Below are 25434 nucleotides of genomic sequence, written 5' to 3'. Positions count from 1 at the left end.
AGCCAGTCAGAGTTGGCAATTGGTAAGCTACACATGACACACCAAACCTGTCTGAATCACTCCTTGGTATGGTGTTACATCTTCTCTACATTTTTCTGTCCTTTAAAAGGATTCAAGTGTAAATCACAGAAAATACAACAAACACGGGTTACTTTTTAATAACCTGATACTACAAACGGTACAGGTATATTGCATAGATCGTACAAAGAACACTTATTTACACACCATGTGGGACAGAGGGGCAAAAATGTGTTCATCTTAGAGAAAAGGCTCCTGCAAACAGGAAATATGACATTATGCAAAGAGGAAGTGGCTACAGTCATTGACTGCCATCTATGTAGGTCAATAAATGGAAACATCCTTAGTACTGAGACGTGGTTTGGAAAAAAGAGTTAAGAAAATGAGAATGAGAACAAATCAAAGTTGCTTTTACCTTCACTGCTCAACTGTTCTAGGCAATACAAATGTACACATGAAAGGCTTTTTAAACGATTTCATACAGACTACAGCCAGCATAAAATGTCAATTAACATGTAGGCTACAACTGTAGACCTACATCTAATTCAGAAATCTTCTTGTGTTCAGAATACAATAAATTAAGTGTTGTATACAAACTGGTCAAGATGTCGGTGTAGGCCTACTTCTCCCCATGATTCACAGGACCTATATATATATACAGCTTGTTATGAAACCGTGTAAAAATATTCAGGAACATTTCTGTCAGTAAGATAAAAGTAGAAAGGCAGAGGCATTTGCTTCTACAGATGAGACTCTGCAGAGAGAAACAGAGAGAGAGTGTGCTATTGAACAATCTAGTACTTCCCATGTGACAGGGGTCACATTACCACTCCGCTAAAACATCCCCTCCCCCACACCTCTCTTTTTCTCTTACTCTGTTCAGATATATCCCTCTCCCTTCCTCCTCTCCTCCGCCCTCCCTCATCCACGGTAAGTAAGAATGCTGACAGGGTGTCAGTGTACGTTAGGCCCGACTTGGCCAGAAGAAGGAAGGAATTTTCACTCATTGGCATCAAAAGTTCACGCAATGTACCTCGCAGTGTCCTGTTACCGTTCAGATTGTCCATATTCTCCCTCTAGACCCTCGATAGCAGTTATACAGTCGGTTGCTTTCTGGGTCCGTCATGAAGGCACAGTGCTGTTTTGAAGCAAATAAAAGGTTGCTATGGTGATCCCAGACACCCAATAAGTTTTGCTGAGGGGTTTAAGAAAGTGTCCACGGGTTTGATAGAAGAGGAAAAGTAAACAAAGTAGGCTACATAAATATTTCTGATAGTTAAACAGCTGAGTAACTGCTGCCAACTGACAGTCCTTCTGCATCTCTGTGACAAATAAATAAAACCTATAGCCAGAATACCATAGTCACATACATTTAATACAGACACTCAAAGTCAAGAGGTAGAATATATCGGTCTTCAGGATAGGTCTGTCATCATATATAATAACAAACTCTTTAATGTACACAATTCATAACTTTTCTATAAAATCACAACAAACTCTTTCTGAACGACATTTACAAACCAGTGAAACATTAGCCTACATCTCATCTTGTGCTTGTTTTCATTCAAGTAGGTGATAATGAATGACTTATTTTGACTTGATTTCAAATCTTACTCCTTTGTTACCATAGGCTACAACATATACTTGTACAAAAAAAATACTTATACAAAAATACAAACATTTTCATCAAAAAAACGAATCCTTCAACAAACTGGATGCTCTTCTAAACTGCAGACAGCGACAGTACATAGTAATTGGTCAGGTGTGACTTTAGATGCTGGATATTTCCACTCTGAGTTCAATTCAAATCATACATGTGGCTCCCTCGTCATTCCTCAGGATTCAATTCATGAAAGAATACTTTGTTGCATTTCAGTGCAATTAAGTGTGCTAAGTGCATGTGGCAACAGCTGACCCACAATGTGGCATGCCGACATTTCAAACACACTCTTGAGTTTAGGCCACTACTGAATAAGACTTCAGCTCTGGCTACAACTTCTACAACATCAGACCAGATTTCGACAGTGATGAAGTACAGCCCCACTGCAGGCAGAGAGCTGCACTTCCAATGCACTTCCAACATGCTGTTGTCATGGGTCATTTGCCACTCCAGCATTCGCTTATCTAGGATACCACAGTCCCCAACCCCCTACTGACACAGTTTACCTGGGGGAATTAGGACCCCTCCACCTCCAAGATGTGTCCCAGGTCTCCTTGCTCTTGATGTTGGCTACCCTGTGGTACCCCTTCAGTTTCCCTTAGAGAAATAGCAGGACCAAGCTGGACCTCCATGATGTGATATAAGACCCTCTATGTTGTTGATGATCTTCTTGGGCGCCAAAGTCCGCCCATTTACTTTCCCAACCCATTTACTTTCCCTGGGGGAGTTAGGACCCTACCAGGACTTCCATGATGTGGTCCAGGTCACTGACCTCTGAGAAGCACAGCTGCCGGGCTGCGGAGGGGCAACTGGTGGCCACTTTGAGCCCTGCATCGTCCCCCCCCACTGTGGAGGAGAGCGAAGCCACCCGCGAGGACCCCAGCGCTAGGATGGAGGACACGTCCGATGCGTCGTACATGGACGTGTCAATGTCCTCGAAGATGTCGTCCAGCGCCAGGTCCGATAGGTAGCCTGGCGAGTTCACCAACTCGTACGAGCCCAGGAGGGAGTGGAAGCCCCGTGTGCGGCCGTCCGGTGAGGGGGGGTCATCCAGGGATAGCAGGGACGGAGGCATCGAAGTGAATGAAGACGAGACGAGTGAGACTTCCAGCTCGTCCTCCTCCTCTTCCTCTGAGCAGCCGGGGCAGGTGAGCAAGCTGCTGTCTGTGTCTAACCCACTGAAATCAAACAAGTCCTGTGGGGCGCTGGAAGCTACTGCAGGTTGGGCCCCACATGTGAGGCTGGGGCTCTGCAGTGGGGGGGTGGCATGGAGAGGAGCAGTAGCAGTGACTGCGGGGAAGGCCACTGACTCCTCCCCTTCCTGTCTCATCTCTTCCTGTATCTGCCGGAGCGTGTTGACCAGCAGGACGGAGCGGTGCAGGCTGGGCTCAGTGCGGATCTGGCAACCCTGGAAGATCTGGCAACCCTGCAGCTTGTCAAGACACAACGTGAGTACCAGTTGCCTTTGCTGCAGGTAGGACACACCTGAGGCTGAGTTGGGGTCCACAGCGTCCACGCTCCCCACCAGCTGGTCCTCCTGGATGCCCCGCTTCCGTTTCACTCCACGACCCAACATGAAGCTGAGGAAGACAGAGACAAGACAAAAAAGACACATTACTATACAGATACACATTACTTTACTATACATATGTCCATTTTAATATAGTTCTTATCTATACAGACTATCAATTCTACATCATCAGAAATTGTTCGCTGGATAACCATACATTGTTCATAATCCACTTGAAGACTTTCCCTCATGATGGACTTGAAGTAACGTGCTTAAGGAGATTTTTTAATTCGTCTAGCCAGTGTGACCACGTAGCTTTTTAAAGCAAGTATTCCCAGACGCTGGCGCACTGATAGCTACTGACCTAACTTCAGCGCTGTCTGCAGTGGTTATTATTACATGGAGACGGGCGCTTGCTGCCTCTTTCTCTGCTTTTTCATTCGCACTTGACTGACTCAAGCGATCAGTTTGTCTGCTAACACAGTGGAGAGAGGGCCGAGCGGCAGGCGGAGGGGAAGGGGGGTGAACTGTGTGCCGAGCGGAGTGGGCGAAAGGGGGGGGGGGGGGGAATTCAGTGTTATGTAAAACAGTACAGATTGTCTAGGACTGAGATGCAGCTGCCGCTCTGCTACACGAGATGAGAGAGACAGAGAGAGTGGAGAAAAAGAGAGTGGGAGAGGGGCAAACGCCTGGGTCAAACTGACATGAAGACAGAGAACGTCCGAGAGGAAGAGCTCTCTGCTCACTGATGCTGGCTAGATTCAAGTTATTTTTTGCTGAAGGGTCTTTTTTGCTATCCGGACACTGATGAAAAATGCAGTCTTTTACTCATAAGGTCTGATTGGTACTGACCACAAATTCCTTCGACTTCACCCTCCTTCTATAACCTCTCCTGTGGTATAACCTACTGCTGTGCCCTTCTTCAACTCACCCACGCAAATCGCCGTGTGATCGCACTAAAACGGCTTTTGAAAATAAATGCTACGATACACTTTAAGATAACTACCTGCTTTAGAGCTTCGGGACAGGCTGTTTTGAAGCGGCTCAGTCAGTAGTAGGCTAGCTTTTAGTTGTTTTTTAATTTTTTTATTTAGTTTAGGAATTAGGTAACCCGTGTAGGCAATTCAGGACTGAGCTCATGTTAATGTAGGCTTGTTGAGTCGCGGGTTTGATTCAAAACCAGAGTTTTTCTGTCTGAGGCAACTTCCATTAGGCTAGTGAATGTCACAGGCAAGTGTAGGGTCGCATTCCTGACGCCAGTAGAGGCTGTTGGTCGACATCGCTCATGCACTTGACAGAAACAAAAACAAAAGCTGAGAGCACGTCAAGAGAACGATTAATTAATTGATCACAAGACACTCTCGATTTCAGTCAAACTAATTATTTTATTCAGTGGGCCCTGTCCCACTGCGCAGGCTACCACATAGGAAAAGAACGTGCTAACGCATTGATGTCTAAATATAATCCTCATCCAAACTGTACAATTACCTTAAAAACTCGTACAGCAAGTATATCATCAGCCTCTGCAAATCGTATACGGCCAGGCTACTTACCCTCCGTGTCCAAAACAGCCAGTTGATTGAAATAGTTGTGCGTCGGGTCCATGCGCATGATTGTTTTTTTTTTTATTATGGTGTTTTTTCTTCCTTTTGCCTACCCGCAGCCAGTGTGATTCCTCAAGTTGTTGTCAGCTGTGCTCAACCAAGAAACATATTGTCTGAGCTTACAAAACATAAAAAAAACAAGTAATGCACCACTGATCATCCCAGCGCAGTCATTCGCCACTGTCAACCGAGATGCCAAACAAGTCGGTTACAGAGCGCAGGCAGGGCTGACGTACCACGTTAAGCCCCGGGTCGAGGTGATGTTGGGGGTAGGGGGGAGAGGGAGGGGTGTCGGATACACGGCGGGCCGGGAAAACAGCTCCCGGGGGCGGAGCTCCGGTTTGCCACGCTCAGTGGATTAGTGGATTGGAACTGCCCCGTCCCGCCCTACACGAGCTCCGCTCTCACTCACCGAAGGAGGTGTAGGCTACTGTGGACAGCCCTCCAGCACTCACGGGGCATCGAATGTGCAAACAGGCTGAAGGAACAAGTCTCCAACAAGTGACAGAGACCGCGCGACGCCACAAGAATGTCGCATGAGAAATGGGATTTAACATAAATAATACAATACTAAGGGCCATCATTTTGATTATATTGTGTATATCATATAACCCATTCGTAATGTAGTAGAATAATAAGCTCGTAATAACGTATAGTCGTAAAAAAGGACTCCAAGGAGTTAAGAATTAACAATACACCACTTAAGGAAGAAATTAAATTAAATGCAAATAAAATGACACCCACGCATACATATAGCAATGCAAAATTTTATTTTTAAAAAATATTTACAAAGTTGCTACAATATACAATCTTCATAGAAATATAAAAATCCATACTGTCTTTGTTGTTTGGACCTGACATCATTGTGTGATGTTACAGTTACTGATGATCTACAAGTGGCAGAATTCCTTCCTAGTGATGGCACACAGAAACGATGATTAGAACATGTTATCTGGAGTCATCTTTAAGAACAGGACATAATAATTGCTAAAGTAACTTTTCTGAAAGAGGTAATGCTTAATAAACACAGTGTTGAATTTCTGCGAAATTAATAATACGGCAGACGCAGCGGAGCACTTGAAAGAATGAATGGAATGTAGAATCTCTGGAGAAAACGAGGCTGAGGGAAGCGTAACCACATGCACGGCTCCGAGCTAAAAATTATCTGAAACTTTTGTACCTCTTCTTCAACATAACATACAGATAAAATGAATCACATCAATATTATTCTTTTGTAAAAAATAACGATACAAAAATAATAAAATATGGCTTCCAACTGCATTAAGCTAGCAGGAGCTTTTAGAGGCAACAATTTAAATACTTTAAATTCGCCATTTTTTTCAAAGGTTATATGTTAATTGCAACCAAGTTATAAGACCATCCCTTTCTCCATAGAATGAAGACATGATATCTGACTACCACCCACAAGCCTCCAGACTTGGGACAGGGGATCTGACATCAGATAGCAAAAAAAGAACAGAATTTGGGGCAGTGTAGTTGGACTATAACCAACAAGACCTCCAAAATGAGTTTCCTTGTGTTTTCTGAAGACTATAGGGCATGCTCTGCTCTAACACTGTAGGGCCTCTCCAAACCTTTACTCAGGACTATTGCACAGTCTTTTGAAAGCCTTCTGCAGAAGGTGGACTGTTGTATGCCGTCTGAAGCGGAGCAGTCTGTGGAGCTAACTACTCGCTAAATAAAATACAAATTGCACTGCTTGATACTTGAAGCAGAGGGTAATCGTCCTTCCAGACTCCTGCTGAAAAACCGACAGTGGACTTTACCACAGATCACCAACCACATAATGGCTGATGCTGCAGTGGGTCTGGAGCCCGTTGCTATTTAGGCAGTGTCCGTCATTCTCAGGGCACACGTAACAGTACACAGGCTTTGCATCGTGTTGATGTTGGACAAGCAAAAACACAAACAAACAAATAAACAAACAAACACAAAAACGTATCTACTCGCTGGATGGGACATGTATTCAACTGGTCACTTAATAAGGAGAAATATTAATTATTAATAATAATAATCTTTAACAACATTATTAATTAATATTAATTAATCTTTGTTGTTCACCACATGAACAACTTTCTTCAGATTCAATTTGTGTAGTGTAAATTCACTGTCCGATGATCACAAACAATAAATTACAAAACAATAAATAAACTAAACAAAAGTAAAAACAAACATACACCAGAAGACAGGAAACATGTACAAAAGGATATGAAAAATAGAGCATACGTACTTAATCTCAGTTTGTATAAAAGGAAAAGAAAAGTAGAAATATGGTGCATCTCATTTGCCCACTCATACAACCCACCCAGACACACACACACGCATTCATTCACTTATAAAACTACCCAGCCTTGATCGGATGGCAGTGCTTGTCTATGACCCAACGATGATCTCCATGATGTGGTCCAGTTCGCTGAGGTCCGGCCTGCAGCCAGTGGAGGGGTTGAGGGGCGGCTGGCTGTGGGTTTGGGTGTGGCTGGAGCTCAGGCTCTCCAGCAACTCGTAGGGGCCCGTCCTGGGAACACTACCTCCAGATCCGCCTCCGCCCCCACCACAAACACCGCCCCCACCAGCACCAGCCCCCTGCATCCCTGTAAGCATGGAGTCCAGGTCATAATAGGATGCCTCCACATCCGAAAACAGCTCCTCCAGTGCAGCCTCGGGGACTGGCGTGGGTCTGTTTGTCTCGAACAGCGGGCTGAAGATCTGCTCTGTAGTCTTGGCCAGCCTGTCGCCATCCTCCTCCTCAGCCTCTGTCCTGTCGTACTCTGCAACGTCCTCATCCTCATCCTCGTCATCGGCAGAGCCATCTCCGCTGCCTTTGCCGAACTCGTCAGCGCCATCCATCTCCTCGGGGTCGCACATCGGCTCCCCCTGCCAGCGCGGCCCCAGGCCCATCCCCACCCCCAAGCTCATGCCCAGCTTGCCTGGCAGGAAGGGCGCTGGCGAGGCCACGGAGGAGAGCGGCACGTCCCCGTCTTCATCCACCACAACATCCTCTTCCTCCCCGTCCTCATCCTCCTCGCTGTAGCCGACTGCATTGAAGGGGGTGGCCGGCTGCTGCTCTGGCTCCTCTTCCGTGAGGGCGGAGCGACAGAGGAGGTCAGAGGTTGCAAGGCACTCGGCCTGGGTGTGGGCATGGCTTAGGGCATCAGCTGCTGCCCCTACCTGTAAGAACGTAAGAACACGTGTGGGAGAAGGAAGGTTATACAGGGGTCACCACAATGGCAGGTCAACATGTGGCCTTAGACAGATAACCGCTTGTAATCATAGATGGAATCTGTGCGCACTACGGATGAAACCGTTACCGGTTTCACGGCAAACCACAGTAAAATTCCTAACGGCTAGTGTCAACGTTTCAAATTTGAATTATCATTAAAACCATGGTTGATTGAAACCACAATTTGAATCATTAAATACTGACCAGCATCAACCAAAGTTAGCAACAGTTTCCCAGACACAGGCATGCAGGCAACATGGATTTGCTTTGTTGGTGAGCACATGGCAGAAGGCAGTGACGGCGTTCTGGAGATATTTCAGTGTTGTTGTATTTTGGGAAACTACAGCCACAGACGTCTATGAGCCTAGCAATAAAATAACCCTGGTACAAGTGTTCCGCAAACTTTGTAACCAGTTTACTACGCACACTTCACCAGTAGCTTAGCAAACGCAGCTAATGATAATTAATAATAATAGCTCATTTATTATAATACATATGTAATAATAATAGATTAATAGATAATAGCTTTGTATGTGTGCCTTGACTGTACGTACTTTGGCCAACGGCTGTGAGAGTGGCTAGGGTTGGGAGAGATTTTGTCTGTGTATGTGAGTGTATTTGTGCGTAATTGTTTTATGTGCTGTATTTTCTGTACATCTGTGTTAAGGACCCCCTTGAAAACGAGATGGTTCATCTCAAGAGGTTTATCCTACTACTAAATGGTCATATAATAATACATTATCTTGCCTCTATATGGCCCACTGAAAGTTATCCACGCAACACACAGTTAAGTCCACTGTTCTATTTCAGTTATGAAGCATAATGTATGCTAGACATGATGAACAAGTAGCTAGTTAGAGATTAGCCGGTCCAGAGTTGCTAGTGTCATCAAACCAAATACTTCTTTTAGACTTTTTGTTTTTTGAAAGCGCAACAACTCTCATTTCTTATTGTTTTATTTAGACTTGGCAAAGCGAACAAAACTTGCGATGGTAGAAACACTTAGAAACTCTATTACATCATTTTAAAAGGACATAATAAGAGGAAACAAAGTTAGAAACACATTCTTTTAAGATGACCGGCTAACATTATGCACTGGAACAACGGTGATCGCGTCTGACTAGGGGTCGTCAAAGGATTGCTACGTTACAGTGTTACACTTATACACAACTTTCATTTTTGTATATGAATTTGAAAATCATCTATCCACTGGTAATAAGGCATTTGGCACTGGTAATAAGACATTAAGTCAATACTTTGCTGTCAAGGGGAACTGGATATTGGAACATATTTAATTTGCCCTTTTCAGCATTCTGAAGTGACCTACAAATTAGCCGGTATTACACTTTTAGAAAACAACATGCACAAGCAGACCTGACTTTAACATTTATGCAAACAAAAAGTGCATATCAAGCTGCTAATTGTATGTGGTTTTCAAAACTTAACTTGGTGATATGCTTTCAGATAATCTATCAGTAGTAATATTGTTGCATTTAATATTCACTACAGATCGAGCTACCATACATCACCAGTTACTGCAAGCAGCGCTGTACATTTCAAAAATCATATAAGGCACCTTAGAGAGGAGCCATTGACTAACAGTCTAGATATTTCTAGCACCAAAAAACCCTCTCTTTGCTATCTGACATTTAAATCATCACACTTCAACACTTTGCTTTCAAGGATTTTTGCTCGATCTGCTATTTTCTTCCGTTCTACCTCACTTTAAAGTTGCTATGGATAAAGATGTTTCACAAATTACTGAATGTAAATGTAAATGCCATGGCACTGATAGAGGTTTGCTTGCCTCCCACCTGCCAGGTAAGGTCATAGGTCATCTCCTCCTGGATGTGTCGGACGGTGTTGGCGATGAGGACGGAGCGGCACAGGTTGGGCTCCACCAACATGTGGCACAGCTGCAACTTCACCAGGGACATGTTGAGCAGTGTCTGCCGCTGCAGGCTGTATGACGACAGCATGCGCAGGCTCACCGGGTCCTCGCCTGGCAGCGGCCCCACGCCTGCGCTCCTCAACGCCGCCTCTTCCTCTTCCTCCTCTTCACTGCCCGCGTCCGCAAACTTTCGCTTTGTGCCTTTCTGAAACATGCTGTGCTCCTGAGGTGTGCTGGTAGGGAGGGAAAAGTACAGGAGTTCAGTCAGTCCACTGGCCACATCACACAATACATATTACTGAAAAATTAAGTAAAAGAGCTATGCACTACGAATTTATGATTTACATCTTAACACTGCAACAAATTTGTTTTAAACAACTTCAAAGTATGCAAAGAAGTATGCATAAAAGTAGAAGTGAAACTGTGACTAGTATTTTGTTTTGGGTCTTGCCGTTAGTTTTGGGTTTTTGTCGTCTACGAGGCAGCAGTGCTCTACCTTTCCTGAGGCGAGGCACAGGCCAGAGCACGGCGGCTCTCTCTCCCGCGCTCCATCTGCCATGCCCCCGTACTTTAGTACGAGCGTCAGGCAGCCTAAGGCCCGCCCTCTCCCCGCCCATTCTGGGCTGCCCTGCTGAAGGGAACAACCACACACGGTTTCTTTAACGCACCCGCCCGAACCCGCATCCCTACCCAAACCCAGGCCCCGTCCCACCAGTGCAACAGCTGCAGCATGCTTCACCATCTGCCCAGTAGCTAACCAGGATGAGACACAAATGCACATACATGAACACTCACTCACTCACTCACTCACACCACACACACACACACAAACAAATAAGGAGACCAGCAAAGGCACATTAGACAATGTCCCCCACCCCTCCCCTACAGAAACATCACTCGTCTTTACACTGCAATAATATCCACACAATTCCATACATTTCTGGGCATCACATTTTAGCAAACAAAACCTACACTACTGTGGGCCAACCTGATACCAAATATGACACAGATGTGGTAAAAGGCATTAGGTGAGGACAACAATCTTCAGTAGTGTTACACAATGGGTAACGCTGTGTATTCTTGCTGCTACCCTCAAAACCAAGTTTGTGGCGTTTATGCTGTTAAATGACATCACGACTTGGGGCTGATCCACTGAAATGTCTTCTCATGTATCTGTGCATCAAAGATACAAAGTAACATACAGGGTCAGAAGTATAAACCAACACTGCTGGAATTAACCTGGGGAAATGCGTACTGTCTACAATAAGTTTCCTGAGAACATGAGTAGTGCATAACAACATTTTAGAACATTTTAGAACCAAGGTGACTTTCCCAAGCACATGTTCTGTGTGTTCCCTGAAGTTCACGGAGGTGGTACCTGATAATGAAGCAGTTACAGTATTATTGTGGAGAAAATATAGATTGCGCAATCTACACATCACTTCACAACCATGATGACAGTACACCTGTAAGAGCAAAGAAGGGAGCCCATGCACCAATATCCAGGAAAAAAGATGATAGATTGAAAACTGAGTCACAGTATGGTGTCTTATTTGGGATTTATTTGGGATCTAAAACAGAAGATATGCTTTTTATTAGTGTTCCCACTACATCACAATATCTCTCTGACACACACACAAAGACACACACCTTGTGTGACATTTCCAATTAAAAGATAAACCTATGAGAAGAAAAATCAGTGTTGATACAAGCCTAAGTGCAGTGTTAATGTCATGCTTATTACAGCTTAAGGATGGGCTCATAGCCTAATCACGTTAAAAACTCCTTTTTGAAGGAGGTCATTTTGAAGTCCAACAATCTGCAACATAAATCATACACAAGCCTCACAAAAATCACAGATGAGCATGCCTACACCCTACAAAAATATCCTAAACATCCTATTGATCAATCAAATAACAGGTAAAAAAGAAAGAATATGTTTACTGTGACAGCATCAACATTGTAACATGAGATGAACTCTACTTATAGCAAATAGCCTACCGTAACCATACACACACATATTTGATACATCTGCCATGTGCTTACTACCTGTTGCAGAACAAATTACTGTTACTCTTTCTGAAACATCACCAACTATTAAAGCAGCATGTAGTTTTCTGACAATCTACTGAATCTATAGCTACTACAGCTACTGCCTTTAGGCTCACATAGAGTCCTAACACACTATTATGTATGAACAACATACACCATCATTTGTAGGATAACATTGCCTGCGTGAGACAATTTCTATCTCTTTTCTCATTTTTTCTTACCACATTAATTTCCAAGCTTTTCATAGGAGTGGACTACTTGGTAGGATTCACTGAAATAGAATGAACAGCAGAGGACATTCATATGAAAAATAATTGCCACCGAGGTTAATGGTAAAGGACAGAAACGAATGCCATCAGGTGGGAGGGTGCCTAGTTACACACAGTGTACAATATATCTCTGATGGGGAATGTGAGCGGTCATGGTATGGCCGGGTATGACTCAGTTTGACCACTACTAGAATGGCTTTAAACAAAACCATACTGAATATGCCAACTAAAGTAGAAAGAGATGCACTTAAATGCGGAGTAGCGATTTGTTAAAACAATCAGATGGAATTCTGATTTGTTTACCACTCGTACATGGTGGCTGGGATAACGTTAGCCAGCGTTAAACGACAGGTGAACTCGCTGTTTCCCGTTCAGATGTGGGGGAGTTGGGTGACGTTAACAGTACGTGACAGATAGCAGAAACCAAATGACATCTAGTTTGATACGCTGAAATTTTAGATCGCTGGAATAGTACAATTAATGTCATGAAATGAAATTCCCATTACTTAAAATTCGTAAGTGTATACGGTTATGAGAGATATGGGCTCTCACACATTCATTCACAAAAGCTCGCTACACAATCAAGGAAGCCATTTTGAGACAATTCGCTAACATTAGTTAGCTTGCTAGGTAGGTAGCCAATTTTAGCTGTTAGCAATCGAACATCGGAATAGGAAGCAGTGCCACCGTCAAAATTCAACCCGTTCACTGAAGACGGGGTCTTAAAAACGTTATATGTCACATTGAAATTAACGGAGAGTTGTTCCATAACCCCTTATTTTAGTTTTCTTCGTGAACGTCCATACGGCATAGCTCTTAGCAAGCAAGGCCAGATAGGTTACGGTTAGCTTCTGTCCTAGCATTATGGAACTTCCTTTTAGCTTGCTAACTAGCTTGCTGGCTAACTTTTCCTTTCGCCAACATAGGTAGCTAGCCAGCTAATGATAGCCATCTTTTAATCACTGACGGTCAGCGCCCCCTATCTCCTCCATTATTTGTTTCCGTGTTAACCCACTGTGATATCTTTGTTACTTCCTCCATTCTTTTACGTGTGATAATATAAATGAGTTTACTTACTTAGACGTATTTTGTTTTTAGCCAATTCTGCTCCACATAAAAACTTCAATGAGGGAGAAGGGGTCCAGCCGGTCGGAGTGAGATCATCGAAGTCCTCTGTACGTTGCACGGATGGTTTTAGTTTCTCAGCGAATAGCCAATGAAAACAGCAGCATCTCCGATGGGGGTGGGGCGCTGCGTGGCGGCCTGTTTGTCTTTTTGATGCTCACTGTGTAGCCTACACATATAAAGCTGACACATTGTAATATGCTGCTATTTAGGGTTTGTATCTGGCATTGCAGTCTTGAGATAAAGAAGAAATAGACAGACAGATAGATAGAATATGGACATTTTTTTAAGAAAGGAAATGAGGGGAAATAGAGATTAAAAGAGAGAAAAGGTGAATAAGAAAAAAAACTAGACAGGTAGACAAGAGGAAGAATAATGTGAGATAAGAGTTTGAACTGCATAGATGCTGCCCTTTGAAAGAGAAGAGTGAAGATGAATGTGAAAAGTAGGAGGGGTAGCCTTGATTATTTGGACAAACTTGCCCCAGTTGATTCCTTCTCAATCAAAGTTTCCACTTCTAGGTAGATAAGTTGTTATGAGCATAGCCTACTGATGCTTTGCAGATGATGTGTAGCCCTAATCCAAGCGTTTATTGCTAGATAATGGTGGTGGTGTCATATTTTCTCTTGAATACAGCACAATGTTAAACCACTCTAAATGTAAAATCGCCTAGAAAAGAAAAAGAAAAAGAAGTGAAAACAAAAGAAAAGGATGGAACGAAAGAAAACTTAGGAATGCACAACCATTAATTTCTACCTGACAATTTAACGTTTTATTCCTAAATCTTACAAAAATAAATGCATAGCAACCCTTTTTCTGAAGTTCACTCTGAAGAACAGCCTGTACATTAAGCCTTTCAAGGTAAACTGATCAAAGAGAAGTCAGTACACAGAAGTGTGAGTCATTGTCATTAGGTAATGCAATGTTATCAAGGTTGTGTGTCATTACATCATGATGGCTTTCACTAAAGATCAGGGGTGTAGATAGCCTACTGAAGGAATCTCGGCCTGCAGGATAGAGACATTACTGATGGAAAAGTAGGACATGACTTTCAGGTTACTCCAGTGCATTCTGTCCTAATTGAACCTTACTGACCTTAACAGGAAATTTTATTTTATTGAAAAATCCACAATCCCTGTTGGTTTAAAATACTCTTAACCCCCAAAACACTGGGTAAGATGTATTTGGGATAGTAATTTGGAAAGGGAAGTGTTTTAGGAGGATATAGTACCACTAAGTGCCTAAATAAATCTTACTTGGTGCCCAATTTCCCAGTTTCTCTGTTATCTTCTCTTGTTAAGATTGTGGTCACTGCAACATTTTGAGACAGGTAAAGACAATGTGCATTTCTGACGGAATTAGTCATATCCTGTTTGTCAAGAAGAAACAGGTCTGCTCTGTTTCCTCTTGTGGTCAGGCATTTAAAACATCAGTTGGTAATGTTTTCTATCAAAATAACTGATTGAGGCTTACAATGTTACATTACCTTACTGTTACATTTCTATAACAAATAAATTGTATGTCTCAAAGACATTGTGGATTTTTAGCGTGATAGTGATGACCTAGATAAGGTGGCTGCTCAGAACAATATTTTACAGACTGTGACAGACAGCATGCAGCTTGTTGACAACAAACTGTCAATTTAACCATTTCATTTCAGCGTATTCTGTGTAACAAAACTCAAGAGACAGAATAGTGAACTTTAATAAAAGAGCAACCAAATTAATTAGTTAAATTATTGAGATACTTGTGGTTATCAGCTTTGGCAGAGACCTCAGTTACTGTCTCCTTTGTAAGAGGTGATTGCTGGTTCAGAGGAAACAAGCTGTTCTGGCATCTGTCCCACATTACAGTAATAAAATGCAAATACAGGTTGAGCATGTATTTCATAATTAGATAATCATCCTTACTTCAACATTCAACATGTCTTCAGATGACACACTTGTTGAAGTTGTTATCTGCAAACATATTAAGCAAGATGTGTAAACCATTAAACATTCACAGCTTCATGATATCACAACTTGAAACAATTTGAAAATTGTATTATTTGCTGTTCACCACTTTAAAGAAATACAAGCATGTAAGTGCCATGACAACTTCCTGTCTTCCTGACTTCAAGTCCAAGCATGAGATAAACCTTAATCTGTATTCTATTACATGTGTTGTTACAGTGTGCTTAGCTTATAAGAGAGACTTTTGTATTTTACAGATGTCATAAATGCTTGCAGAAAGTATGTTACTTGATTCATTTTTTGGGATAGACGTGATTTATGTGGGCGGTTACAAACACCACAGTCTGTGGCCCACCTCAGCATTTCTGACATTAACCCCGTCATGACTCCAAATGTCCTGAGAGAGATACGTTTTCGGTTTCACACATAGGTCTTTCACATGTTCTTACACAGTCACACCTTGGTAATGCACATTCTCAAAATGGTGGTGTAAGCTTCCTGTGTCTGTGTCTCTGCGTGTGACTACGTGCACTTTCTGCCCACAGACCTTTCCTGACTGGGTTTATTTCTCACACAGCTGTCTTATTATGTTTTGAATTTGTGTATGTGTTTGAGAGAGAGAGAGTAAAAAAGAAGTGGCAGATGGAGAGATGATTATGAAATGCATGGGGAAAGAAGAACACTCACATCTAACAATGGCCAGACCTTCCTTTTTACTGATACAATGTAAAGAATATTATTACAAACAGTTATTTAGAAATATGAGATTAACAAGATACAATATATTAACATAACATTATGCTGTGTAGTTCTGTTAAAAGAGTTAGAAGTCAAATGTGCAGCCTAATGTGCAGTATGACCTTCAGCGACTTGATGGAGAAAGATTTCCAATGCATCAAATACATTTGTTTTGTGGCATCTCCTCAACAGTTAACAGTTTCCTTGAACCGTTAATAAACACATCCTCAGAGGGTCCAGAGTTGCAGGTACATATATGATAGTATTCACCTGCTCAGGTATGATCATGTTCACCTGTGCATGTGTATCCATGTCTACAAGCAGTTATTAATCTGTATTGCGGACACGTGCCTCGAAACTGCACTCATTTCCCTCAGCTGGCCACTGCTCTCTGAGACCTGAGGCCTCTGAGAGCTTCTCCAGCTTCGGACGCTTGACAGGCCCCTCCGCACCTCCTTCCTGATATTATCACTGGACAACACATACAGGATTGGGTTCATGGCGCTGTTGATGGTGGAAAAGCCCAAAAAAATACTGTAGGGTGTGTAGATGCCCCTGTCGAAGTGACACTTGTCTGACACCGTATGGAAGCTGATAGCCCGGGTCAAAAGGATGACGTGGTACGGTGCAAAACACACCAGAAAGAATACCACCACAGCCAGTGCGAGCCGGCGCACTTTGGCCTTCTGCTTTGGCTTAATGCTATTGCTGGCCTGGATGCTGGATAGGATGGTGCGGTTGGTGAAGACCAAGATGAAAAAAGGTATGAGGAACCCGATGAGGACGCGGGCGTAGTTAAACCCCGTCACCATTGCTGTTGTCTGTCCCGGCTCAAAACATCGCTGTTGCGTCTCACTGTCGGCGTCCCCCTCTTCCATGGTGAAAACTGGCAGGTGACCCAATGCCACGATGACGACTATCACCATGGTAATCATCCAGGCCTGTTTCGGCCGTCGAATCCCTCGAGACTCCAGGGAGTATACGACCGCCACATACCGATCCACGGACACACAACATAACAAGAAGACGCTTATGTACATGTTGTTGAAGAAGATGTATCCCGTCCACTTGCAGGCTGTGGAGCCCCAGACCCAGGAGTGGCCTCTATAAATGTATAATGCCCACAGAGGAAGGGTGCACAGGTACATGAGGTCGCAGACAGACAGGCTGAACAGGTAGATACCCAGTACGTTTGCACGCCGCACCTGCTGCATGGTCAACAAGAACGTTGCGAAATTGGCAGGAACACCCACCACAAACACCATGCTATAAAGAATCATGAGGGGCACACGGTCCTCATCATATGGCATGCTGCATTTGCTGGTCAGGTTAGCAGGAGGATAGTTTGTGCTCGTGTTCAATACCTGGGTCACGAAAGGCACAGGCATGGTCACTGGAAAAAGAGCAGAGGAGAGACAGGTTAGCGATGATGAGTGATAGTTCATGAGAAATACCAGTAAAGGGGGAACTGGAAAGGGGTTCGTTCCTAGATAAAATCTAACGCTCTGCCTCAAGACTAGACTAAATTAATTTATGAACGCACCCATGGGTTCTCACAGCTCACAAGAACTCCAATACCCACAACCTATTGTCCCCTATAAATGGAGTCATCCGACGCCATGTTTCTGCCTGACAAAGAGAAGGCGAGAATGTGAGTAGGAAAAGGGGTTAAATACAGGTAGGCCTACTGCCAAGATGAGCAGATACTAACCTACATTTTAGAAAATTAGGAATTGCCACATTGACAATTATATTATGCTTAGATGCAATAATGGATGGATTACCTTTTTCATAAACATAAACCCAACACTAATATCGGCTAATATCAAATAATACCAACTCATAGTAAACTGAAAATTAAAAGTAGCTACACATTCAGTGGTTAGAATGTTAAATAAACGCTCCTGCGATCCTGAGTTAAAAACTGTTTATTTGGCACATTTAAGTGTTATGTGTAGCTTAGCAACACCTCTATGCGTTTATCATTCTCTCTGAACCAAAAAGTTCAGGCCTAATTAGATTTTAAGTTTTGCCTTCAGACATTTCATTTTCCCACAACTTTTCGTTTTATGAAGTGACTTTCAGAATTCAGTTAATTTAGATTAATATGATAATCTGATACTGTACTTATGAAACTTACACTATATCTCACTGATATAGCCTTTCATATGAGACATTACAATGTGTTGTTTGTAGTTCTATGTCAATAAATGCTAGACCCTCGGAAACAATGCAAATCTTGAGAAACTGTGAAAAGATATCTGCTATTTCCTAGTCATCATTTCAGAATGATCACATTGTAGGTCTGAAACAGAGCTAATGCAGGAAACGGCAAATTAAGTGCTGATGATGGTGATGAACACTAACACTGAAACCGGCTGTTTGTAGGACAGGTAACCACAGCTGTGACACCTTGCAGCTTGCCTTTTACTCTCATTTCTAGTCACTGTGTCTCATCCACAAATCAAGAGCCTATGGTTTTTGGAAGTTGCTTAAAGATAAAAATGTAACTTATGTATATTGCCTAAAATATACATGCATTATTATGTGAGTGTTAACTTGGTAACTTACAGATATTATGAATTGCACTTGACATACAGAATATGATTGGTTCAAAACTGTTAAAACTGTCAAAAATTAAAATTGGCTGTTGTACAAACATACTAACTGAATCAAATACATGTTGGTAAATAGATCAGTTATTTAGATGTTTGTTAACATTTAAAAATAACAACAGGGGAGACAGAGGAGAGAGAAACAGGCAGTTTACCCTAAAGAGAAAGAGCCCAGAGGAGAGGGAGAGAACAGGGGAAGGGCCTTCCAAAGCAGGTACATGCTCTGCAGCTGACCCTGCAAATGTATTCATTTATTTATCATTTATCCCATTTCCTTTAAATACCTTCTAAATTATCTCGCTCTCTCTCACACACACATGCACCGTTTACTTCCGTATTTTAAGAATCCTGCCTATGGCCTTGGTTATACTATGTAACTTGTAAAAAGTGCTTCATTAGAAGTAAGATATATTTGACGTGTGATCACTGTAGACAATTTTAAAGTTACTGCATGTTCTGCAAGTTCTGCATTTCTTTTACAACAGGATACTGGTATTTCATTTTCTATTTTCTGCATCAGACAAGTCTAAGTTAAGCCAAGTCATGTTTTAGGTAATCCATATTTAGATTCGAGAAATACATAGTCTCTGCATGCAACCTCTCACTAAAGCCAACCTGAAATGCATGCACATGAAGTGTTGCATATCAGACAAAGATTCCAAAATAATAACCTAACCAGTTTGGCCTATTCTGTAGTATTTCCCTTAAGAGCTCCGGATGTGAGATGCTGATGGAAGCGACACGACCTCCTTTATTTGTCATTTATTACGGCTTGAGCCGTCACATCGTATTAAGGTCGGTCACTGTTTTAAACGTTGCCCGAAAGGCTTGTCGTGGTGTGCACGGTCAAGTTCAAAGCCTTCGCGGCTAAATATACAGTGCCGCCTACTAATGAGGGGGGTGTTAAAACGCAAGGCTGGATGGAGAGATCACTGGAATCACATACGCGAACAAAATTGAACCAAACAATAAAGTAACCATAGTGCGTGAGAAAAATGGAAAGAAAAAACGCAGCAACTTTTACGCAACAACAAAACTTCTTTAGGATGTTAGTGTCGGGTCCATTTGCCTACCTTCAAACGACAACATCGTAATCCAAGTTTTACATGATTTAAATTAGCTATTCATATTTGAATTTTATAAAAACAATACAGGGCATAGGCCTATACAAATTACACACTCGGAATATTTAAAACATTGAATGTGTAGATTTGATGCATAACGTAGGCTTGCCTAAAAAAACATAGCCCCAAACTGCTTTAGAGAATTTCGTATTAACATCGCTCAACATTGACACAGCATATAGCCTAATAGGCCGAGAAGATCTTATAGTCGATCATATTGTTTGCAAATTAGGCTACAGAGAACCCCTCAATCACTTCACTTTTCAGACCACGTGAATCCTCAATCCATCATGTAAAGTCAATCACGACTTGTGATCATTTCAAAACGTTATCCTAATGGTCCAGGATTACAAATCTGCTTACTTTAGAAAGTAGCAGTAGCCTACATTTCTTAAATAAATATTTTTCTTACCGCTGCAGAGAAGGCGCGGAACCGCCGTTTGGGTGTCAATGCATGATCTGTGTTCAGTCTAGAGCACGCTGTGGTAAGGTGACGTCTGTGTCATGACATCTCTTCTAACTACTGTACCACATTTCAGTTGTCCAGGCATCGGCTGACAACCGACGGCAGGAAGTTGCTCTCAAACACATGATAGTGGAGCATAAAGTGAGAGAATGAGCAAGAATTAAGACAGAACAATATAGGCCTTTATTTCTACTCGTGTAATTTTAACCCGGGAAAGACTGATACATCCAATGTTAGCCAGAAAATTCTAACTTTTTAAGTTGAAGTGTTTATTGGACCTTTTGACAAAACCCAAAACGTAGTCATTTACATATATGATGTTTTTTTTGTAGCCTATCATATTTGATACATTAGGCCTTTATGGTAATTCATTGATCATAAAATATTTAATTTTAGAGACAAAAACAGATGTTGTTTTTGAAACATTTTGGACCTTGGTTTGGTCCCTTTTTTCAAACAAGAACCTTTTTCAACCTTTTTATTTCACCTTGTCTTAGGTAAAACAACAACAAAAACAAACGTTTTGCTTATTACATCGCTACACAATGGTCAAATAATGCCACATTTTTGCACCATCTCAGGTGCCTGACCAAGTTTTGTGTCATCAGAGAGTTGCTGACATATGATCTTTCTGTCAGCATTATGAATTGCAATACAAAGACAATGGAGGGATTTAGAAATGAATTACCTTAAATATTTGCTATCACATTTTCATACATATTTTCCTTAAACATTGGCCAACCTGCTGTATCATATTTGATACATACATTTTCAACAAGATTTTACGATAAAATAAAGTAAAAATATTAGTTAATTATAAGATACTTCAGTACAGTGCATTTTTATATTTAAATATTAGTATCAGAAGTTTTTCAGGAGAGTATTGATCATGATGATGTAGACATCTCAAAACTCATGTAGCAACAACAGGCATTATAGGGTTAAGTAAAACAAACATACCATACGTTGGGTAAACAGAAGAGGGTGCGTTTACACTAATATGGTAAAAAACAATGTGAGGAGGCTGACACCAATATGGACTGCTAACTGTCAAAAGACGCCAAAAGTGGCTGCTGTATTGGCCAAACCATTACAACATAGATCTTAAAGTAACATTATGCAAGAATTTTACCCTAAAATAACAGCTTCAAAATCATTTTGGTGGTACAGTGACTTGTAATATAGCGAATGTCTTGCTATATCTTGTGACTTGATGACTTGATGTTTGGCTGTCTTACGAAAGTTGTGGACTCCCTAGTTTTCATCATAAACATCCCTGCCAATGTTATTTATGAAAGAGCTCAACATTTGCTGTAACCTACGAGATTTATAGTTTTTCTAGATGCCAAAAGTCATCGACCTGTCCTGTCTCGCAGGCTAGCATCTGAATGAATTCATCTCACGTCAAAAAGTTTGATCAGTCTTCGTCAGTCTCAGCCTTGGAAGTTTGCAACCTTGAAAACCTAACCTCAGCTAGCTTATAATAAATGACACAGTCCAAGGTATATTAAGCATGCAATCGTTTTTTAGAGTTTATTAGATACACATACTCAAACGCTTGCCAAACAATGTATATGGGCTGAAACCGTGAGCAGTATTTCAGATTTTTTTTCATTTGTTGTTATTCTTTGGTTATGTTAACGTTAATCTCCGTCACAATAAATAAAACTATGCAGAGTTATATTTGTGTATAATCTTGTGATATTACTGTACCCAGTCAGTCTACATGCTTCTTTGGCTTCTGCCGTTGTCTTTGCAGGTTCCTTATCCTTCAGCTTGTCAACACATACACGTGTACACTGTCCATTATGGGATCTCGAAGCACAATTTGTATTTACGACAGTTGTGTAAAAGTGAACTAAACTCCACAACTTTGGAGGGAGCTCAGCAGCAAAAAATACCAATTCTCCCAGAATGGGGCTGTAAGATGTAATGGTTCTGTGAAGACACAGTTATTAGTTAGTTTTGAAGTAATGGACAGTTACTTACCTTTCCCAAATTTTGAGTCATGATATATTTCAGACCCTATCAATCTTTTGAAGCAATAAATCATGGTTATTTACTGAAAAATAACTAAATAGGAAAGATCCTCAGGTTTCCAAAAATGTAAGGAACTATACTATAAGGATGTGAAGCACTATATGACTGCCTGTGCATGCGCAGGACAGGGATATATATGATTATAAATTAAAAAAATAGCCACTAGCAGCAATAATCGGGCTCCAAGCACAATGTCCCAAGTAGCAAAAGATTGAATGATTTTGTAAATGTCTGTAAGAGAGACCATTGTCAGAGGAACAGAGGAAAACATGGTGTAACTTGTAGTGACAGTTTGTGGATGATTTGTTTGGGTAAATATATCCTGTATGTCACTATTAATGAGCATACAAAATTCCATTAAGATTGGCCATTCACACAAGCATGTGTTAGCAGCTGAATTTTGATTAGCCATAAGTAACCAATTTGTTTAGCAAGCCAAATGGAACTTTAGGAGATGTGAGCAAATGAAGCCAAGCCAAATGTAGCACACCAAATTTGTCAATTGCAACACCCCCCAGTGGCCAAAATTGTGTGAAATTTGAACCTTCACATCACAAGATATTGGCTAATGAAGCAGTAGATTTTTGCACTGAACATTATTCACTATGTGGCACTACTCCACAAATGAATTGTAATGAGCTGGGGTAATGTGCCTACTAGAGGCCACCCTGCCATAAGCATTTAGTCATTTTTGGCACAACAGTCTAATTACAGTGCCCTCCAGAATTATTGGCAGCCTTTAGTAAAAAGGAGCAAAACGAGATGCGAAAAAAGGTCTTTATTGTTTTTCTTCATGATCTTTCATTCAAAATATTCACAAAAAATCTAACCTTTAATTGAAGTAACATAATTGAAAGAAACATTAAATTCTTGTCATGAAACAAATATTTTTCTCAAAAATATGTGTGCCACAATTATTGGCACCCCTTGATTTAATATTTTGTGCAGCCTCCATTTTCCAAGATAACAGCTCTGAGTCTTCTCCTATAATGCGTGTTGAGGTTGGTGAACACATGGCAAGGGATCTGAGACCATTCCTCCATACAGTATCTCTCCAGATCCTTCAGATTCCGAGGTCTACGCTTGTGGACTCTCCTTTTCAGCTCATCCCACAGATTTCCAATGGGGTTTAGGTCGGGGGACTGTGATGGCTATGTCAAAATCTTTTTTTGCGGTCGGTGAACCATTTTTGTGTAGATTTTGAGGTGTGCTCCGGATCATTGTCCTGCTGGAAGGTCCAACCACAGCTCATTTTAAGCTTCCTGGCAGAGGCTGTTTCATTTTTTTATTTAATTTATTTAATATCTTCTGGTATTTGATGGTATTTGTTGAGTCCATGATACCATGTATCCTAACAAGATGTCCAGGGCCTTTGGAACAAAAACAGCCCCACAACATCAAAGATCAGCCACCATACTTCACAGTGGGTACTAGGTGCTTTTCTGTATTGCTGTTTCTGTTTACGCCAAATCCACCGTTTGTTGCCAAAAAGCTCTATTTTGATCTCATCTGACCATATAACCCGGTCCCATTGAAAGTCCCAATAATATGTGGCAAACTGTAGGCGCTTTAGTTTGTTGTTGATTGACAGTAGTAGAGGCTTTTATCTGGCAACCCTCCCAAACAACTTGTGGTGATGTAGGTGGCGTCTGATGGTAGTTTTGGAGACTTTCTGACCCCAAGACTTAACTAACTTCTGCAATTCTCCAGCTGTGATCCTTGGAGATTCTTTTGCCAGTCGAACCATCCTCCTCACGGTGTGTGGGGTCAATTTACACACACGTCCTCTTCCAAGCTGATTCTTAACCTCTTCTGTTGCTTTAAACTTCTTAATTATTGCCATGATAGCAGAAATGGGTATTTTCAACAGTTTAGAGATTTTCTTATATCCATTCCCTGATTTGTGCAGCTCAACAACTTTTCGTTGCACATCGTCACTGTGTTCTTGGGTCTTTCCCATAGTGATAAAACACTCAGGGAATTTGGCCTGTGTCACCTCATATTCATATTCATATTCAAAATTTTGACTTCAATGAAAAGGTAAGATTTTTGTAAATATTTTGAGTGAAAGACGAAGAGGATAAACAGCATAGACATTTTTGCATAGCCTGTTTTGCTCATATTCACTAAGGGTGCCAATAATTCTGGAGGGCACTGTATATGATATTGTCGACCAAAAATCGGTGGGAAAAAAATAACTGAAGAAAAAAAAATGTTTGGCAAACACTATATGACCGCCGTTATTACTTTAACAGACGGTCCTTTCAGAGTCACTGAAATAGAGAAGTAAGATGATTATGAGGTTGATACACAGATGGCACAAGAAGAGGAAGTTAACATAAACGGAGATAAAACATCTGGGGAACAACGGTAACAATTGTAACAGCCTGGCTTTTCCTGTAGACTTCCTTCCTGTTAGAGAGAAGGCCACAGAAAACCCCTAAACACTGGTAAATACTGATATCCGGATGAGAGGTAAGTAGATATTGGGTTTCTCAAAGTCAAGTATGCTTTCTTGGTAGGATGGGTCCTTCCAAGTCCTTCTGGGTCCTTCTGGGTCCTTCAAGACTCCTTTCTCTCCTTCGGAGAACAAACAATGGAACAGTCTAGCAGGGGTGCAGGTGTGTGTCATTGGAAAGGCCCCGCCTACAAATTCCACAGTACTTAAAGAAAGGCTCTGGTAGGTGTGCAAAGGATTGTGGGTGCCTTAAGAACGCAGAGGATACTGCATCCTTGAAAATTCTCTGAATGAAGGACTCGTTCCTTGGTAGAATTCGAAGGATCCTAGACATTGGAACAGTCCTACGGCAGGATTCGATGATGTAGCATCCTTGAGATGCAGCCATCAAAGATTGTTTCTTGACTTTGAGAAACACCTGTGTGTGTGTGTGTGTGTGTTTTGTTAGGGGCAAGGCAAGGCAAGGCAAGGCAATTTTATTTATATAGCACAATTCATACACCGTGGTAATTCAATGTGCTTCACATACATGCACAACAATGTGCTTCACATAAAAAAAAAAAAAGCAAAAGTTCAGTGCATGATCATAAAAACAGTAAATTATCGAAAATAAAAGCATGAGAACATTAAGGCATAAAAATAGTAAAATATAGGAAATAAAAGCATAAAAA

At 41.6% G+C, this 25434-nt stretch overlaps 3 protein-coding genes across 6 annotated transcripts; all 3 read right to left on the bottom strand.

Annotated features, from left to right (window-relative positions):
• Window positions 1–142: 142 nt before the first annotated feature.
• LOC105895452 (SERTA domain-containing protein 2-like) lies at window positions 143–5450 on the bottom strand. The gene is made up of 2 exons (XM_012822090.3): window positions 4742–5450; window positions 143–3258 (listed from the first exon to the last, which is right to left on the bottom strand). Exon 2 carries the CDS (start codon window positions 3252–3254, stop codon window positions 2406–2408), a length of 849 nt encoding a protein of 282 aa, XP_012677544.1. The 5' UTR covers window positions 3255–3258; window positions 4742–5450; the 3' UTR covers window positions 143–2405.
• A 93-nt stretch (window positions 5451–5543) lies between these two features.
• On the bottom strand, window positions 5544–13460 carry LOC105897212 (cell division cycle-associated protein 4-like). 4 transcript variants are annotated; one of them, XM_031580381.2, is made up of 5 exons: window positions 13323–13460; window positions 12198–12247; window positions 10421–10555; window positions 9848–10157; window positions 5544–7981 (listed from the first exon to the last, which is right to left on the bottom strand). In XM_031580381.2, the coding sequence occupies exons 3-5, from the start codon at window positions 10474–10476 to the stop codon at window positions 7187–7189; spliced, it is 1161 nt and encodes a 386-aa protein (XP_031436241.1). In that variant the 5' UTR covers window positions 10477–10555; window positions 12198–12247; window positions 13323–13460; the 3' UTR covers window positions 5544–7186. The 4 variants fall into 4 exon arrangements, with proteins under 4 accessions (XP_031436241.1, XP_012679575.2, XP_031436242.1 ...); XM_012824121.3 differs by lacking the exon at window positions 12198–12247; XM_031580382.2 differs by lacking the exons at window positions 10421–10555; window positions 12198–12247 and having other exon boundaries at window positions 13323–13458.
• A 1899-nt stretch (window positions 13461–15359) lies between these two features.
• On the bottom strand, window positions 15360–20401 carry gpr132a (G protein-coupled receptor 132a). Its single transcript, XM_031580906.2, has 2 exons — window positions 20212–20401; window positions 15360–17453 (listed from the first exon to the last, which is right to left on the bottom strand). The coding sequence occupies exon 2, from the start codon at window positions 17446–17448 to the stop codon at window positions 16375–16377; it is 1074 nt and encodes a 357-aa protein (XP_031436766.1). The 5' UTR covers window positions 17449–17453; window positions 20212–20401; the 3' UTR covers window positions 15360–16374.
• Between the last annotated feature and the right edge of the window lie 5033 nt (window positions 20402–25434).

Source organism: Clupea harengus, chromosome 14, assembly GCF_900700415.2.
Source record: "Clupea harengus chromosome 14, Ch_v2.0.2, whole genome shotgun sequence".
NCBI classification, from domain to species: Eukaryota; Metazoa; Chordata; class Actinopteri; order Clupeiformes; family Clupeidae; genus Clupea; species Clupea harengus.
This window is presented reverse-complemented; position numbering and strand designations above follow the sequence as displayed.